General features: G+C 42.4%; 1 protein-coding gene across 3 annotated transcripts in view; it reads right to left on the reverse strand.

The window, feature by feature from the left end:
• Positions 1–7110: 7110 nt before the first annotated feature.
• Positions 7111–19505, reverse strand: part of fbxo31 (F-box protein 31) — a 68388-nt gene continuing 55993 nt past the window's right edge. Inside the window, exons 9-10 of one of the 3 annotated variants that reach the window (XM_060837536.1) lie at positions 9021–9418; positions 7111–7977 (exon numbers count right to left, since the gene is read on the reverse strand). In XM_060837536.1, the coding sequence (XP_060693519.1) occupies positions 7755–7977; positions 9021–9418 (621 nt within the window). In that variant the 3' untranslated portion in view covers positions 7111–7754. The remainder of the gene's footprint in view (positions 7978–9020; positions 9419–19505) is intronic. The other 2 variants (XM_060837534.1, XM_060837535.1) reach the window with 2 other exon arrangements.

Genomic DNA, 19505 nt, shown 5'->3' on the forward strand with positions numbered 1-19505 from the left:
ACCCACCACTGACAACATACCCACCACTGACAACATACCCACCACTGATATCATACCCACCACTGACAACATACCCACCACTGACATCATACCCACCACTGACAACATACCCACCACTGATATCATACCCACCACTGACAACATACCCACCACTGACATCATACCCACCACTGACATCATACCCACCACTGACAACATACCCACCACTGACAACATACCCACCACTGATATCATACCCACCACTGACATCATACCCACCACTGACATCATACCCACCACTGACAACATACCCACCACTGACATCATACCCACCACTGACAACATACCCACCACTGACATCATACCCACCACTGACAACATATCCACCACTGACAACATACCCACCACTGACAACATACCCACCACTGACATCATACCCACCACTGACAACATATCCACCACTGACAACATACCCACCACTGACATCATACCCACCACTGACAACATACCCACCACTGACATCATACCCACCACTGACAACATACCCACCACTGACATCATACCCACCACTGACATCATACCCACCACTGACAACATACCCACCACTGATATCATACCCACCACTGACAACATACCCACCACTGATATCATACCCACCACTGACATCATACCCACCACTGACAACATACCCACCACTGACATCATACCCACCACTGACATCATACCCACCACTGACAACATACCCACCACTGACATCATACCCACCACTGACAACATACCCACCACTGACATCGTACCCACCACTGACAACATACCCACCACTGACAACATACCCACCACTGACATCATACCCACCACTGACATCATACCCACCACTGACATCAAACTCACCGGTATGTAATTCCCTGGTTTTTCCTTGCAGCCTTGCTTAGATAATAGCACAGCATTAGCTCATCTTCTGTCTTCCAGCACCTCACCCATGGGTATCGATTGGATTTGATTTGATTTGATTTGATTTATTGAAGTCACGTATATCTAAGTACAGTGAAAAGTTTTGTTTTGTGAACGGGTAGATCACAGCAAACAAGGACATACAGATTATAGGATTTATCAACCTTTATGCATTTTAAAACCTCCAGCACCTCCTCTTCTATAATTTGAACATTTTTCAATACATCACTATTTATTCTCCTAGCTTCCACATCTTTCTCCACAGTAAACATTGATACAAAATAATAATTTAGTATCTCATCCAACTCCTGTGGTTCCACACATAGGTGGCCTTGTTGATCTTTAAGGTGCCCCTATCATTTCCCTGATTAGTCTTTTGCCCTCAATATATTTGTAGAATCTCTCTGGATTCTTCTTAACCTTATCTGCCAAAACTAACTCATGTCCCGTTTTTGCTCTACTGATTTCACTCTTAAGTGTACTCCTAAACTTCCTACACTCCTCAAGAAATCTATTTGACCCCAGCTGTCTATAACCTTCATATGCCTCCTTTACCTTGGCCAGGGCGTCAATATCTCTCATCATCCAGTGTTTCCTACTCCTGCAAGCTTTGCCCTTTATGCTAGCTGGAACATGCTGTCCCTGAACTCATGTTATCTCGCTTTTGAAACCCTCTCACTTACTAGATGTTCCTTAACCTGTGAACATCTTCCCTGATCAACTTCTGAAAGTTCCTAATAATATCAAGATTGGCCTTTCCCTAGAGAGATCTTTAATTTGTTGACCAGACCTATCCTTTTCCATAATTATTTGAAAACAATTAGAATTATGGCCACTAGTCCCAAATTGTTCCCCCACTGACACCTCGGTCACTTGCCCTGCCTTATTTCTCAAGAGGTTGGGTTTTGCTCCTTCTCTAGTAGGGTCGTCTACATATTGATTGAGAAAAATTTCTTGAACACATTTAACAAATTCTTCCTTATCCAAGCCCTTAACATCTAGGCAGCCCCAGTCTGTTTAGAAAATTAAAACCCCTGCTACTAGAACTCTATTATTCTTGCATCTATCTGCGATCTCCCTTCATATTTGCTCCTCAGTTTCCCACTGACTATTGGGAAGTCTATAGTACAACCCTTTCAGGGTGGTTGTCCCCTTCTTATTTCTCATTTCCACCATATAGCTTCACTGGACAAATCCCACAAATATTCTAAGTACTGCCTAATCAAAAACACAACTTTCCCTTCCTCTCTTTCTATAGCATCTGTATCCTGGAATGTTGAGCTGCTTAGTCCTGTCACTCCCTCAACCATATTTCTGTAGTAGCTATATAGTCTTACCTGTCAGGCCTCTTGCATTGAAATAAATAGTTAATTTATCAGTCTTATCTTGTTCTCTACCATGCTGTTGCCTGCCTTATATATTTAACTTGCTCCCTTTAATCTCTATACCAGTCTCAACCTTCTCTCTTGTCTCACTACTGATTAGGGTCCCACCCTTCTGCCAGACAAGTTTAAACCATCCTGAGTGGCTCTGACAAATCTCCCCACCAGGATATTCATCCCCTTCCAGTTCAGGTGCAACCCGTCCCTTTGTACAAGTCACCTCTTCCTCAGAAGAGATCCCAATGATCCAAAAACCTGAATCCCAAAGTCTTTTCCACAGGGGAGGGGAGTTCAAAACTAGAGGGCATAGATTTAAAGTGAGAGGGGAAAGATTTAAAGTCACCTAAACAGCAACTTTTCACACGGAGGGTGGTGTGTATATAGAACAAACTGTCAGAGGAAGTGGTACAGGCAGGTACAATGGAAAAGGTTTAGAGAAATATGGGCCAAATTCAGGCAAATGGGACTAGATCAATTTAAGAAATCTGGTCAGCATGGAGTTAAGCTGAAGGGTCTGTTTCCATGTAGTATGACCCTATAACTCCTTAGCCGCACATTCATATGTCCTATCGTCCTAGTCCTATTCTGAATACCAGGTAGCCCATTGCAATCTAAACACCTGAAAATTCAGATATTCTGCAAAGGATTGCAATCTATAATTATATTTTTTTAAAAATCAATGTACCAGAAATAACTATTTGCTGTGGAGTACACACACACAATGCTCCATCCCAGGCAACCTCATGGCGAACCTTCTCTGTACCCCCTCCAGTGCTATCACATCCTTCCTGTAGTGACGTGACCAGAACTGTACACAGTACTGCAGCTGTGGTCTAACTAACACCCTGTACAACTCCAACATTCTTATACTTTCTCACTCTTATACTTTCCATCATAACTGATAAAAGCAATATCCCATATGACTTCTTAACTATCCTATTCACATGCTCTACCAACTTCAGGAATCTGTGAATAATTACCCCAAGATCTCTCTGTTCCTCTGAATGATTGTGTCCTGCCATTCATTAAATACTCCCTCGTCTTGTTTCTTATTCCAAAGTGCATCACCTCACATTTATCAGTGTTAAATACCATCTGCCACTGATCTGTCCAACCCATTTTTATCTTCTTGTAATCCACAACCATCTTTTTCCCTATTGATTCACGCTACCAACCTTTATGTCATCTTCAAATAACGCTAACCCCACCCCCCAACGTTTTCATCCATATCATTTAAGTATATAACAAACAATAATGGTCCCAGTACTGATCTTTGTGGTACACCACTAGACATTGTCCTCCTGTCACTTAAACAGTCTACTACCACTATTCTTTGTGTCCTATTGCTAAGCCAATTTCTGATGCATCTCACCAAGTTTCTCTAAATTCCATGTGCTTTAGCCTTCTCAATCAGTATCCTATGTGAGACCTTGTCAAAGGCATTGCTAAAATCCATATAAGCTATATTATCTCATCTTCAAAAAATTCTAGCAAATTTGTTAGGCATGACCTCCATCTGACAAAGTCATGTTGATTATCCTTGTTAACTCAGACTTCAAGTTGGTAGGAGAAAGTGAGGACGTAGATGCTGGAGATCAGTCAAAAAGTGTGGCACTGGAAAAGCCCAGCTGGTCAGGCAGCATCTGGGGAGCATGAGTCGATGTTTCAAGCATAAGCTATTCATCAGGAATGTGGGGCTCAGAGATAAATGGGAGAGGGTGGGCTGTGGGAAGGTGGCTAGGAATGCAAAAGGTAGATGAAGTTGATGATAGATCAGAGGACAGATAGGTGGGAAGGAAGATTGACAGATAGGACAGTTCAAGAGGGCGGTGCTGAGTTGGAATGTTGGATCTGGGATAGCATGGGAGGAGGGGAGATGAGGAAACTGGTGAAATTGACATTGATACTCCTACTGCCTTTGTACCCTAAGGATTCACTCGAACTCTGCTGTCTATACCCGACATATGCTTTCTTTTTCTTGACTAAAACCTCAACTTCTCGTCATCCAGTATTCCCTACACCTACCATCCAGTATTCCCTACACCTACCATCCAGTATTCCCTACACCTACCATCCTTGCCTTTCTTGAGGAAGAACTTCTTCACCCAATGGTTTGTGAATCTGTGGAAGTCCCTGCCCATCGAAGCAGTTGAGGCTATCTCGTTGAACACTTTTAAAACAATGATAGATTTTTGAACAGTAAAGGAATTAAGGGTTACGGTGAACACAGAGGTTATGAATTAAGGGTTATGGTGAACAGATAGGTAAGGAGACCTACATCCATAAAAAGGTCAGCTATAATTTTACTGAATGGTAGAATAGGGGCTTGACAGGCCAGCTGATCTATACCTGCTCCTATTTCTTACATTATGTACTTATCGTGGAATTCTCCTTAATCCTGTTCACTGGTCCTTTTTGTTTTCTTAAGTTCGCCATAGTCCTTCTGGGTGGTCTTTGACTTTATTGCAATGGGGTCACAGTATAGGAATGAAGTCTTGCTCTGACTATACAGGACTTTGGTGAGACCACATAACAAATACTTTGTAGCTTTGTTTTTTAAGATGAAGTAGGGTTATGCTTGCATTGAAAGTAATATAGCAACGGCTTACTAAATTTACTCTGGGAGAGGGTGGTTTTCCTACAATGGGATACTGAGTAAATGGAATCTATTCTTTGGAGTTCAGAAGAATGAAAGATCTCATGAAAACATACAAGATTCTGAAGCAGCTCAACAAGGTAGACATGGATTGTGTTTTCATTGGTCAGGTAATCTAATATCAGGACGCAGTCTCAGAATATAGCACCAAAAATCCAGCAGAGGAGGAAAAAGTAATCAACTCAAAGCGTTCTGGACTTTTGGAATTCTCTTTATCTCAGTGTGAACTGTATTCAGTGATGGAGCATCCACAACCTAGACAGATTGGCTCTCAGTAAATTAGAGAATATGGAGAGTATATGAGTACATGGAATACATTGCGATCAGAACTGAACACCTCATTATCGAAAAGATTTGGCAAATTTAGAGGGTGCAGAGGAGATTTACCAGGATGCTGCTTGGACTGGAAACTGAAGAAAGGTTGAGGGAGCTAGGGATATTCTCATTAGAACAAAGGAGGATGAGAGGTGACTTGAGAGAGGTGTACAAGATGTTGAGAGGCATAGAAAGAGTGGATAGCCAGAGACTTTTTCCCAGGGTGGAAACATCTATAACAAGGTATGAACAGCAAGTTTGCAGATGACACAAAGATTGGTGGAGTAGTAGAAAGCATAAGGGACTGTCAGAGAACACAGGAGGATATAGATAGACTGAAGAGTTGGGTGGAAAAGTAACATCTGGCTTTCAACCCAGAGTAAAAAATGAGGTCTGCAGATGCTGGAGATCACAGCTGCAAATGTGTTGCTGGTCAAAGCACAGCAGGTTAGGCAGCATCTCAGGAATAGAGAATTCGACGTTTCGAGCATAAGCCCTTCATCAGGAATAAGAGAGAGAGCTTCAACCCAGACAAATGTGAGATGATGCATTGAGGCAAGTCTAATTATAGAACGAATTATACAATGAATGGAAGAACCTTGGGAAAGTTGGTGGGCAGAGAGATCTGGGAGTGCAGGTCCATTGTATCCTGAAGGTTGCTGCACAGGTGGATAGAGTGGTCAAGAAGGCTTGCTTTCATTGGAAGGGGTATTGAGTATAAAAGCTGGCAGGTCATGTTAACATTGTACAAGACATTGGTTCGGCCGCATTTAGAATACTGTGTACAGCTCTGGTCGCCACATTACCAAAAGGATGTGGACACTTTGGAGAGGGTGCAGAGAAGGTTTATGAGGATGTTGCCTGGTATGGAAGGTGCTAGCTATGAAGAGAGGTTGAGTAGGTTAGGTTTATTTTCATTAGAAAAAAGGAGATTGAGGTTTACAAAATCATGAAGGGTATAGACAGGGTGGATAGAGACAAGCTTTTTCACAGGGTGAAGGATTCAATAATGAGAGGTCATGCTTTCAAGGTGAGTGGAAAGTTGAAGGAGGATACACGCGGCAAGTACTTCACACAGAGGGTGGTGGGCATTTGGAATGCGTTGCCAGCAGAGGTGGTAGAGGCAGGCATGGTAGATTCATGTAAGATGCATCGGGACAGATGTATGAGTAGGTGGGGAGCAGAGGGATACGGATGTTTAGGAATTGAACGACAGGTTTAGACAATACATTTGGATTGGCTCAGGCTTGGAGGGCCAAAGGGCCTGTTCCTGGGCTGTAAATTTTCTTTGTTCTCGTTCTTTGAGGGGGCATACATTTTAAGGTAACTGAGGAAAGTTTCGAGGGGATATCAGCAGTAGGTTCTTTCCTCAGTGGTGGGTCTGTGGAATGCACTGCCAGCAGCGGTAGTAGAGTCGGAAACATTAAGGACATTTAAGCAACTCTTGGACAGGCACATGGGAGTTGGACAATGAAAGGTATGTAGGTTAGTCTGACCTTAGAGTAGGATAAAAGGCCGGCACAACATCAAGGGCTGAAGGGTCTGTACTGTCCTATGTTCTAAAGTAGAGTTGATGAAACACTTGCAGATTGTGGATAGGCTCTGGGGAGTCAGATAAATTACTCACTGCAAAAGTACCCAGCCTCTGATCCATAGGCTTGCAGATTCCTGGAAACTTCAGTAAATATGGGATTATATTTCTGCGATTCCAGTTTGTCTTCAATGTAGGCAGGAAACAACACACAGCACAACTTCCAAAAGTTTCTTTTAATTAGGTCTTAGATAAAACTGAATAATTTCCAAACATTAAAGCATTAAACGGAGTTCTTTATAAATTTTAACATAAATTAAAGTCTTTTAAGCATAACTGTATAAACCAAAATTTAAATAACACTTTAATTCCTGATTTAGCATCACTATGTCTTAATTTTCAGGTTTCAAGAATGTGATGAGGTGTATGAAACACTCAGTTCATGTATAATCTTGTTTGTGTCATTAAAAATAAAAATCATTCCTTCCTTGACATTCTCTCTCTCTTCAAACAGTCAAAAGTAAATGTGTTTAACTATTTGTAACAAAATTAAAAGACAAATCCCTCAGAACCCCTCAACGTTTACTCAGAGTACAGCAAAGCTTCATTCAATCAACATTCATCCCATCGTTCATGCTAATGCACAAGTGAGCACTGGTGTTCTCCACACTCCCATCTGCATTGCTTTCTCTGCTCAGTCCACGAAGGCAGCTCTGAAAAACTTTTACGAAACCATTGCAGCAATTTTACCTTCGGGTAGTAGCTCAGGTGAGAAAGGGTGGGGGTTAAGGTGAGGAGCAGGCGATATGTGGTTCTGGCAGCTTCAAACACCAGGCTTTCTTTCCAAAGTGCATGCTTCAGTGGACATGGGGAGGGACTGCTTCACACAGCTGTGATTTCTCAAAGCTGCAACACATTGTTCCCCGAGAACGGACATTAGTCAGGACGTCCATGATTGCATACTTTTGAGCATCAATTCGAAAGCTTCTCTGAAAGGAGCTTGTGCGCTTCTCAGCGAGTCTTCAATCCTGCTGTACAAGCTGAAGGATTTCAGGTCCAGCCAGATGAAGCCAAAACATTGCTCATCAAATAGGACAAAAAGCCCAGGTGTCCTTTCGGGGCTGGTGAATCCATGACCTGCGATCAGGCCAGTGCCATAAAAACTAATATGAAGCAGAGAGACAATATTCAGAATCACAAAACAAAATTGTGAAAATAATCTGCCAGACAAACCCAGCTGGTTTACTAATGTCATATCGGGAAATCTGCCATCCTTACCTGGTCTAGCTTACATGTGACTTCAGACCACGACTACGCAGTTGACTTTTAGCTGCCCTCTGGCTAATTAGGAATGAGCAATAAATGCTAGTCTAACCAGTGACACCCTCGTCCCATGAACGAATATTAAGTGTACAGGTGTTTAATTAGTCCACATTTAAAATATTGCAGAGAGTTCTAGTCACCACACTACCAGAAGGATATGGAGTCTTTAAAAGGGCCACAGGAAAGGTTTATTAGAATGAAGTCTGGTTCGGAGGATATTAGCTATGAGTAGAGATTAATCAAACTTGGTTTGTTTTTCACTCTAACATCAGAAGCTAAGGAATGACCTGATAAAAATTTACAGATTTATGAGATACATGGATAGAATGAACAGTTGGAGTCTTTTCCCAGGTGGAAATCTCAACTATCTAAGTTAAAGGCAAGAGGGACAAGTTTAAAGGAGATGCTAGAAGGTTTTGTTTTACATTGTGTGCGCTATGTGCCCTGGAATGTACCACCTTAGAGGTGTAGATGGAGGTGGATACTACGGCAATGTTTAAGAGACATCTTGACAGATAAGTGAATAGACAGGGAGTAGTAGGATAGGAAACATGAGGAGGCAAAAGGCTTTTAAGTTTAGAAAGGAGTCATGCATGAGTTTAGGTTGGGGGGCTGAAGGTCCTCTTGTGGTGTACTGTTCTTTGTTCAAATTGATCAAACATCATATTTCAAAGTGTAAAGCGGATAACCTTACACTGAAATGCATGTGTCACAGTTTTGCCCATTCACAATCTATTGTCTGCCTGCCTATTTGGCCAGATTGTCCAAATTCCCCTTTATCCTACGTTATCCCAGTGCATAATTTTCCCCAATATCAAAATGTCACCTTTGACCTCTTGAAAGGTTTGTTGGTATTTAGCCCATAGACTCTACAGTTCCTTACCAGGCCCTACATGTTCTTGGATACACTTCATTTCGAGCCATCACTCCCACAGGCAGCACAAAGGGTTGCCCAGACACTGATGGTGCTGGTGACCCTCCTGCAGTTGCTCCCTCTGATTCCCCTGTCTCAAGCATTGTGCTCATCCCAGCAGCTTTCGTTTCTTGATCTTCTGGTTCTTGGACACCATTGCATGTAGGCTGCAAGCTGCTTGGATTTTGTGGAGTGCTGTCATGCCAGTGCTCCTGATTCTGTTGGTCACATTGCACTTGTTGGTGAACTTCCAGCACAATTTGTGACAACTTGTCGAAACTTCGAAGATGTTCGACGTCAGGAAATAGGACAGGCCGAGTGACATCAATGTGCAAAGTCAGCTGACCAGCAGGTACATTCGGGTCTCCCTGTACTCAATGTTCAAAATAAACAAAAGGTTAGTTTTCATCATTCTGTCACACCCATAGGTCACTGCTTTATTCAGTACCATTCTGGGGTACTAAAATTGTGTCTTGAAACATTTTCATTTCAATTTCACTGCAAATTTACTGATGAGGCGATGGCCTAAAGGTATTAACACTGGGCTATTAATCCAGAAACCAGTTTGTCCAAATTCTCCTTTATTCTAGTATACCCCCAGTACACACTTGCCCCAATCTCAAGATAGCTATGACCTCTTGAAAGACTTGCTGGTACTAAGTCCCAGACACTCTATAGGTTCATACCAGCTTTCTGGGACCTAGGTTTCAAATCCCACCCGAGCAGATGATAGAATTTGAATTCAATAAAAAAAACAGGAAAAAAAATGGCTTTTTAATATTACATAGTCCATTCCAGCGCAATACAGGCCCTTCGGCCCTCAATGTTGCGCTGACCTGAGAAACCAATCTGAAGCCCATCTAACCCACACTATTCCATTTTCATCCATATGTTTATCCAATGACCATTTAATACCCTTAAAGTTGGCGAGTTTACTACTGTTCCTACTCTGAGTAAAGAACCTACATCTGACCTCTGTCCTATATCTATCACCCTTCAATTTAAAGCTATTTCCCCTCATGCAAGCCATCACCATCTGAGGAAGCAGGCTCTCACTGTCCACCCTATCTAATCCTAATTATCTTATATGTCTTATATGTCTCAATTATGTCACCTCCCAACCTCCTTCTCCTCTGCACCCTTTCCAATGCTTCCACATCCTTCCTATAATGCGGTAACCAGAACTGCACACAACACTCCAAGTATGGCCGCACCAGAGTTTTGTACAGCTGCAAGATGGCTCCAAAACTCAATCCCACTACCAATAAAACTTACCAACCCTATGCCTTCTAAACAATCCTAACAACCTGGGTGTCAACTTTCAGGGATGTACGTACATGGACACCAAGATCGCTGCTTTTGCCAGAAACGTCGATTTTCCTGCTCCTCGGATGCTGCCTGCCCTGCCTCCCTTCTCAAATGCCTTATTAAAACCCATGTTGACAAAATCCACTGCCTTTCCATCAATCATTCTTGTCACCTCAAAAAAAACTCAATCAAATTGGTGAGACATGACCTTCCCCTCATAAACCCATGCTGCCTATGACTAACACGGCCCCAGCCACTTGCCTCCCACAGTTTCCTGGGGTAGATTACCTCAGGCACTGGGGACTTGTCTACCTTAATACATTTCAAGACACCCAACACTTTCTCCTTCATTTTGTTGGCCTGCCCAAGAGTATTCACACACCTTTCCCTAACCTCAAGATCCTACTGATATAAAATACTCATTAAAGGATCTTACCCATTTCATCTGGCTCCACATATAATCTCACTTCTTTATTCTTGAGTGGACCTACTCTTTCCATAGCTACCCTCTTGCTCCTAACAGGAGTATAAAAATGCTTTTGGATTCTCCTTAAGCCTGCTGGCCAAGGGCATTTCATAGCCCCTTTTAGCCCTCATAACTCCAAATTTGAGCTCATTCCTACTTTCTCTATATTCTTTGTCTGTTTTTAGTTGCCTAGACCTGAGGTATTCTTCCTTTTTTTTTGAAAAAGGTGATAGTTTCCTGTCAGACAAGGTTCTCAAATTTCACCATTCCTGTCCTTCATTTTCAGAGGAACATGCCTGTTCTGAATGCCAATCCACTGATTCTTAGAAGACTTCCACATGTCAGATGTGGATTTACCTTCAAATAGCCATGCCCAATCCACGTTAACCAATCCACGTTAACCAATCCTTGTCTCATTCGATTGTAGTTGGCCTTCACCCAATTTAACACTTTCATCCAAAGTCCATTCCTATCCTGATCCATAAGTATCCAAAAAGTTATGAAGTTATGGTCACTAATCCCAAACTCCTTCCCCACTGAAACTCTGATCACCTGGCCAGGTCCATTTCCCAAAACCAGGTCCAGCATAGTCCCATCCCTCGTTGGACAATCCATGTACTGTTTCAAAAAATGCTTCTGGGCACACCAAACAAATTGGTCCCTCAGCACTAAGAGTCCCAGTCAATAGGAGGGAAATTAAAATCACTCACCACAACAACCCTGTTATTTTCACATCTTTCCTCAATCTGACTACATACCTCTTCTTCTATCTCCCATTGGCAGCTGGTCGGTCTGTAGTACAATCCCAGCATTGTGACTGCACCCTTTCTATTCCTGAACTCTACTGATAATGCCTTGATACAAGATCCCTCCAGGGTGTCCTCCCTCAACACAGGTATGATATGGTCCCTAATCAGTAATGAAACTCCAGATCTCTTTTGCAGCCGCTTCAGTTTTGTTTGAAACTTCAATATCCCAAAGCATTAAACTGCTAACTTTGTCCCTCTTTCAACCATGTCTCTGTTATAGTAGTACTATAATTGCATGCATTAATCCAGGATCTAAATTCATCTGTCTTACTGATTTACTTCTTGCATTCAAGCAAATACAGTCCAAGCCTCCAGTTCAGTTGAGCTCTGCAACCTCTCCCTGACTGCTCTTCCTCTTAGCTATACGTGTCTTGGTCACAAGCTTTTCCACAGTCTCGTTAACAAACATGATTGAAACAGAACTTCCTACATAGGCACTGGTCATGGGTTCTGTGAATTCTTGTATGACTGATGAGCCTGATCCTGGATCAGTGGTGCTGGAAGTGCACAGCAGTTCAGGCAGCATCCAAAGTGCAGAGATCTCTCCATGCTACAGGCTCACTGCCTTTATTCCTGATCAAGGGCTTTTGCCCGAAACGTCGATTTCGCTGCACTTTGGATGCTGCCTGAACTGCTGTGCACTCCAGCACCACTGATCCAGAATCTGGTTTCCAGCATCTGCAGTCATTGTTTTTACCACCTTGATGAGCCTGATCTTAGAGTTACGTCTTTGACCACTCATTTGGCAGATGCTCCCAGGAGGTGGAAGTAGTCCATTCCCTTGAGATCACTGGCATGACTTTCTCCAGTTCCTTTCCATATTTTCTCTTACTAACATGAGCACTCGAAGAATTGTGTTCCTTCATACAGGAGATCCCCCCTAAGTCGGTTTCTTCTGAATGAGAATCTCCCAAGCATTTATGTTTATGTTGACTTTCTTGAGGGAATCCTTCTGTGAGTCTTTGAAATGCTTCTCTTGTCCTCTTCTCATTCAAGTGGCTTTGTTAAGTGGAGTGAAAATGATTTGCTTTGGCAGTCAGAACTCAGGCACTCAATGTACATGGCCGGTCCTGCAAAGTTGGCTTCTGATGATCATAGTTTGTGTTATTTGCTTCTTCAATGATGCTGAGGGGGAGAATGCATTTTAAATAGTTTTGAAGGTACTTCTCCAGAGCCTTGAAGTGGTGTCTACATGTAGTTCAAATTTCGGAGCCATATAAAAGAGTCTGAAGGATGACTAACTTATACACAAGGATCTTGGTATCAACACTGATGTCAGAATTCTCTCCTCATATGCCCATAAAATGACTCCAGCAGTTGGTTTCTCTTGCCAACTTATTTTCAAAGCAACTTCTCCCTCTTTAGTTATCTGCTACTGGCTCCCAAAAGATTTCCAAGTCTCTGCCAGACACTAGTTGTTGCCTCTCTAAGTCTTTCTTTTAATTGGATACTCTTCAAGTACCTTTCTTGACCACAACTGGTCCATCCTTCTCATTGAGTCCTGCTTTTTGATCAGAATACATGTTTGCTGAGCATTAGGAAATACTGGCTTACACTGATGTATCTGGGGCTTGTCATCCGTTAGTCTATCTTCCCAGAAAGCTTTAGACAGCTCATTCATACCTCTGTATTTGCCTTTATTTAAGTTGAGGATACCGATTTGAGATTCATGTTGCCCTCCTTCAAATTGAATAAGTAATTCTATCCTGTTGTGATCGCTACCCCGGAGGATCTTTCACTCTTTTTAATTGTTCCTCATTAGATAGTCACAGGCTTAAAATTACCTGTTAGTGGGTAAAGCTGTGCAATGCACTGCTCTAAGAAACAATCCCTAATGATCGTACTAATTTGTCTTCCATTGTACCCTTGCCCATCTGATTCATCCAGATTTGTCAACATGCAGATAAAAATAATCCAGGACAACTGGAGTGCGCTCTTCACCTCCATCATTTCCTGATTTATACAGTGAGGCAACTGCTAGAGGATTGCTGAATGTTTTTGAGCAACCTGCATTGCTATTGATCACCCTCATTTTATGTAATGTTGAAGAACGTTGGGACATTCCTTTTTAAGTGTTTTTCCATACTGCCTTTTTTACAACTCTTGCCATTGCAAATCATGGATGTAGGTTCACTCAAAACTCAAATCTTGTTAATTGCAAATCATCTCAATTTGGGAGTTTTCTGCATCATTCCAAACTCTAAAATCTGTCTTTTTCTTTCACGCGTGCTTTATCTTTTAGTTTTGTGTGATCTCTTGACTCTTCATTCATCCACATCAGTTTTCTTTCCCCGTCAAGTGGATTTCTAGACCATAAAACAGAGAAGCAGAAACTACTCTGCCATGCAACCACGGCCGATAGGCCTCCCAACCCCCTCCCACACCACCCGATCCCCCTGACAAACAAGAACCCATCTATCCCAGCCCCAAATATACTCAGTGATCCGTCCTCCACAGCCCTCCGTGGCAATAAACTCCACAGACCCATGATTCTCTGGCTGAAGACGTTTCTCCCTATCTTTGTCCTAAAGGGTTTTCTGTTTAGTCTAAGGCAGTGCCCTTGGGCCCTGGTCTCTCCCATCAGTGGAAATTTCTTCCCTTTGTCCAAGTTGTTCAGTATTGTGGAAGTTTCAATTAGATCCTCCCTCATCCTTGTAAACTCCATTGAGTAAATCTCCAAACTCCTCAAATGTTCCTCATATGTTAAACCTTTAATTCATAGGACCATTCTTGTGAACCTCCTCTGGATCCTCTCCAGGGCCAGTATAGCCTACCTGAAGTATGAGGCCCAAAACTGCTCACAATACTCTAAATGTGGTCTGACCAGAGCTTTGTAAAGCCTCAGATGTACAGTTATGAAGTTGGAGGCGGGTACTGCACCTTTGAGAGAGAGAATGGTATTCTGCACCTGCGTTAGATGACGAGATAGCAGTCTTAAAAATGTACTGGAAAATTGAAAATATGTAACATTTGGCTGTGAAATGGATACCCAAGTTAAGACCATAGACTATAAGACATAGGAGTGGAAGTAAGGCCATTCAGCCCATCAAGTCCACTATGCCGTTAAATCATGGCTGATAGGCATTTCAAGTTAAAAAGTGAGGTCTGCAGATGCTGGAGATCAGAGCTGAAAATGTGTTGCTGGTTAAAGCGCAGCAGGTCAGGCAGCATCCAAGGAACAGGAAATTCGACGTTTCAGGCATAAGCCCTTCATCAGGAATGAGGAAAGTCTTTCCAAGCCATGTATTATCTTGTAAGTTTCTATTAAATCTCCCCTTAATCTTCTAAACTCCAATGAATACAATCTCAGGATCCTCAGCCAAGTCCTTGTATGTTAGACCTACCATTTCAGGGACCATCCGTGTGAATCTCTGCTGGACACACTCCAGTGCCAGTATGTCCTTCCTGAGGTGTGGGGACCAAAACTGGACACAGTACTCCAAATGGGGCCTAACCAGAGCTTTATAAAGTCTCAGTAACACAACGGTACTTTTATATTCCAACCCTCTTGAGATAAATTACAACATTGCATTCGCTTTCTTAATCACGGACTCAACCTGCATACTTACCTTTAGAGAATCCTCGACTAGCAAGTTGGTTGCTGTTTTGACCACAATTCAAATTTAACCAGTTTAAAATATGTCCCAGGATACTAAAACCCAATCGGGTTTGAATTTATTGTTTAGTCAACATCTAACCAATGAAACTATGCAATGTTGGGGATATAAAAAGAGGGAGGCACGAAAAATCGGGCAGAGCAATTGCCATCAACACAGATCCAAAAAATTAGGAAACATTCTTTATCAAGAAGTACCTTTTCATATGAAATCTATTTGCAATAAAAAGAAAGAAGACGACCCAAGGAGATCTGCAGCAGGAAGAAAATAAGAACCAAAGATGACAGCCACTTTATGGTTTTGAAATTAAGTTGATGTAATTTTAATAAGTGTGTCATTTTTATAAAGTTGGAGGCAGATAATAATCAGTTAAGAGAATGGGGGTTTAGTGTTGTGAATAAGTTGTTGTTTAATGTTCTCTTTTAGAGTAAAAAATATAAATTGATGTTATTTTTCTTCAAATTGTAGAATTTGGAAGTTCTCTGTCACTCATACTAGAGAGGCGAGGTGATCTTTTTTGGGTGGCTGGTTTAATTAACAAAAAGGTTCACAGCCGACTCATAACTGTACATCCCTGCGTTTATATTCTAGTCGTCTTAAAATAAATGCCAACATTGTATTTGCGTCCTAACTACTGAAACAACCTGCAAATTTGCCTTAGGAAAATCCGGGACTATAACTCCCAAATCCCTGTGCACTTCTGAATGTTCTCCCTGGTTAGAAAACAGTCTATGCCTTCAGTCTTGTTACTAAAGTGCATGACCTCACACTTTCTCACATTGTATTTCATCTGCCACTTCTTTGCCCACTCTCCGAAGCTGACTAAATCTTTCTGTAGCTTCCCTGCCCCCTCAATGCTATCTGCCTCTCTAGCTATCTTTGTATCATCTGCAAACCTAGCCAGAATGTCCTCAGTTCCTTCATCTCCATCATTAATGTACAAAGTGATAAGTTGAGGCCCCAACACTGACCCTTGAGGAAGATCACCAGTCACCGGCTACCACTCTGAGAAGTTTCCACTCTCTGCTTTCTGCCAGACAGCCGATCTTCCATCCATGCTAGTACCTTGCCTCTAACCCCATGCCCGATTTTAGAAAGCACATAAGGAAAAACCTCTTCAGCCAAAGATGGTTAATTGCTGGAATTCATTTCCACAGAAGGTCCTGGAGGCCAGGTCATTGAATAGATTTAAGAACAAAATAGATTGGTCCCCTTGATACTCAGGAACCTAAGGCTATGGGGTGAAAGCAGGAGAATGGGGCCGAGAAACCCACCAGCCATGATCGAATGGCGGAGCAGACTCGATAGGCCAAATGCCCAATCTCTACTCCTATGTCTCATGGTCTTATCTTACTCAGCGACCTCCTGTGCGGCATCTCAGATTAAAAAAAAACCCATGCAAGGATTGCACAAAACACTACATAGGACAAACAGGAAGACAGCTAACAACCCGCATCCACGAACACCAACTAGCCACGAAACGACATGACCAGCTATCCCTAGTAGCCATACACTCAGATGACAAACAACACGAATTCGATTGGGACAACACCACTATTATAGGGCAGGCCAAACAGAGAACAGCCAGGGAATTCCTAGAGGCATGGCACTCATCCACAAATTCTATCAACAGACACATCGACCTAGACCCTATATACCGGCCACTGCAGCGGACAGCAACTGACAACCAGAAGCGGCAGATTCAAACCAGTATAAATGCCGGAGGAATCAGCACAGAAGCGCTTCACAGGAGGCTCCCAAGCACTGAAGATGTCACCTAGAAAGGGGACGAAACATTTGCAACAAAAACTCATTGCACAACATCAAACCCAGAATTTCCTGTTCTCTAGTAGGCTCCACCCCATTTCCAGTTCAACAGGGAATATAAATTGGGATTATATCACGTCAAATTACATAATTAGCATCTTCCACTGATCTGTAATCCTACATTAATAGATCTGCCCAATTTACCTTGGATAGTTTGTATCCTCCCATTCCAGTTAACCTTACCCAAGTAATTATGCCACGTGCTCAGTTGAGCCATATATTTTAATCTCTGGTCTGTCTGATTGCTTTACTCACACATTTCCCATTTCTCTTCCCTAATTATCAAATTTACATCTTTTTGTTTTCCATTTAGCCGTATGCCTAAAGCTCTGACTGTTGCTCTATTCTTCCCTTTTGTCCATTTGGATTATTTATATTATTTTTTCACTTGCACTCTCCCCTCAGAAACAATACTTATGTGCTGGTATCAACCTATTGGAACACAATGATGAAATCCTTCTTCTCTAACTCTCTCCAATACCCTTTCAAGCCAGCACAAGATAGGCCTGAAAGGCAACGTTTCTTGTATGACTCTACAACCACCACATTATATATTCCCCCTCTCCTCCTAACTGCGTTTGCTCAATGATTTTCTATCTGTCCTTCCAACAGTGTCCTTAAAATAATAAGTCGCTGGATCAGTTTCTATGGATCCTTGATCTTATCTTATTCTGCACTTTATCTGTCACATCATTGGAAGATGATGATTGGAAGATCGCTGTAGTATCCCCCTTGCTCAAGAAAGGATCAAAACAAAAGATGGAAAATTATAGGCCAATTAGCCTAACCTCAGTTGTTGGTAAAATTCTAGAATCCATCATTAAAGATGAGGTTTCTAAATTCTTGGAAGAGCAGAGTCTGATTAGAACAAGTCAACATGGATTTAGTAAGGGGAGGTCGTGTCTGACAAACCTGTTGGAATTCTTTGAAGAGGTGATAAGTAGGTTAGACCAGGGAAACCCAGTGGATGTGGTCTATTTAAACTTCCAAAAGGCCTTTGATAAGGTGCCACACGGGAGGCTGCTGAGCAAGGTGAGGGCCCATGGTGTTCAAGGTGAGCTACTGGGATGGATTGAGGATTGGCTGTCTGACAGGAGGCAGAGAGTTTGGATAAAAGGTTCTTTTTCAGAACGGCAGCCGGTGACAAGCAGTGTCCCGCAGGGTTCAGTGTTGGGGCCACAGCTGTACACATTATATATTAATGATCTGGATGAAGGGACTGGGGGTATTCTAGCGAAGTTTGCTGATGATACGAAGTTAGGTGAACAGGCAGGTAGTACTGAGGAAGTGGGGAGGCTGCAGAAGGATCTTGACAGCTTGGGAGAGTGGTCCAGGAAATGGCTGATGGAATTCAACGTGAGCAAATACGAGGTTTTGCACTTTGGAAAAAAGAATACAAGCACGGACTACTTTCTAAACGGTGAGAAAATTCATAAAGCCGAAGTACAAAGGGATCTGGGAGTGCTAGTCGAGGATTCTCTAAAGGTAAACATGCAGGTTGAATCCGTGATTAAGAAAGCGAATGCAATGTTGTCATTTATCTCAAGAAGGTTGGAATATAAAAGCACTGTTATGCTACTGAGACTTTATAAAGCTCTGGTTAGGCCCCATTTGGAGTACTGTGTCCAGTTTTGGTCCCCACACCTCAGGAAGGACATACTAGCAATGGAACATGTCCAGCAGGGATTCACACGAATGATCCCTGGAATGGTTGATCTAACATACGAGGAATGGCTGAGGATCCTGGGATTGTATTCATTGGAGTTTAGAAGATTAAGGGGAGACTTAATAGAAACTTACAAGATAATACATGGCTTGGAAAGGGTGGACGCTAGGAAATTGTTTCTGTTAGGCGAGGAGACTAGGACCCGTGGACACAGCCTTAAAATTAGAGGGGGTCAATTCAGAACAGAAATGTGGAGACATTTCTTCAGCCAGAGAGTGGTAGGCCTGTGGAATTCATTGCCGCAGAGTGCAGTGGAGGCCGGGACGCTAAATGTCTTCAAGGCAGAGATTGATCGATTCTTGATGTCTCGAGGAATTAAGGGCTACAGGGAGAATGCAGGTAAGTGGAGTTGAAATGCCCATTAGCCATGATTGAATGGCGGAGTGGACTCGATGGGCCGAATGGCCTTACTTCCACTCCTATGTCTTATGGCCTTATGGTCTTATCATCTGTGTTATAACCTAATATTTTGAATATGCATCTATGAGTTGTGACTAGATTCCTCTTTCTATCACTATTTCTTTTTATATCCATTCTGTCCAAGCCACTTAGTTACCAACGTCCAACTTTAAGTATCAACCAGCTCTCCCTTACCCCCACTTTTAATAACTGTCCTTTAAGACGACTCTCAAATCTCCCTCCAATCCGGCAATTCCCTTGCTTTGTCATTCCATGATAATACCTGGTCCATGACTGTAACAC

This window comes from Hemiscyllium ocellatum, chromosome 17 (assembly GCF_020745735.1).
Source record: "Hemiscyllium ocellatum isolate sHemOce1 chromosome 17, sHemOce1.pat.X.cur, whole genome shotgun sequence".
Taxonomy (NCBI): Eukaryota; Metazoa; Chordata; class Chondrichthyes; order Orectolobiformes; family Hemiscylliidae; genus Hemiscyllium; species Hemiscyllium ocellatum.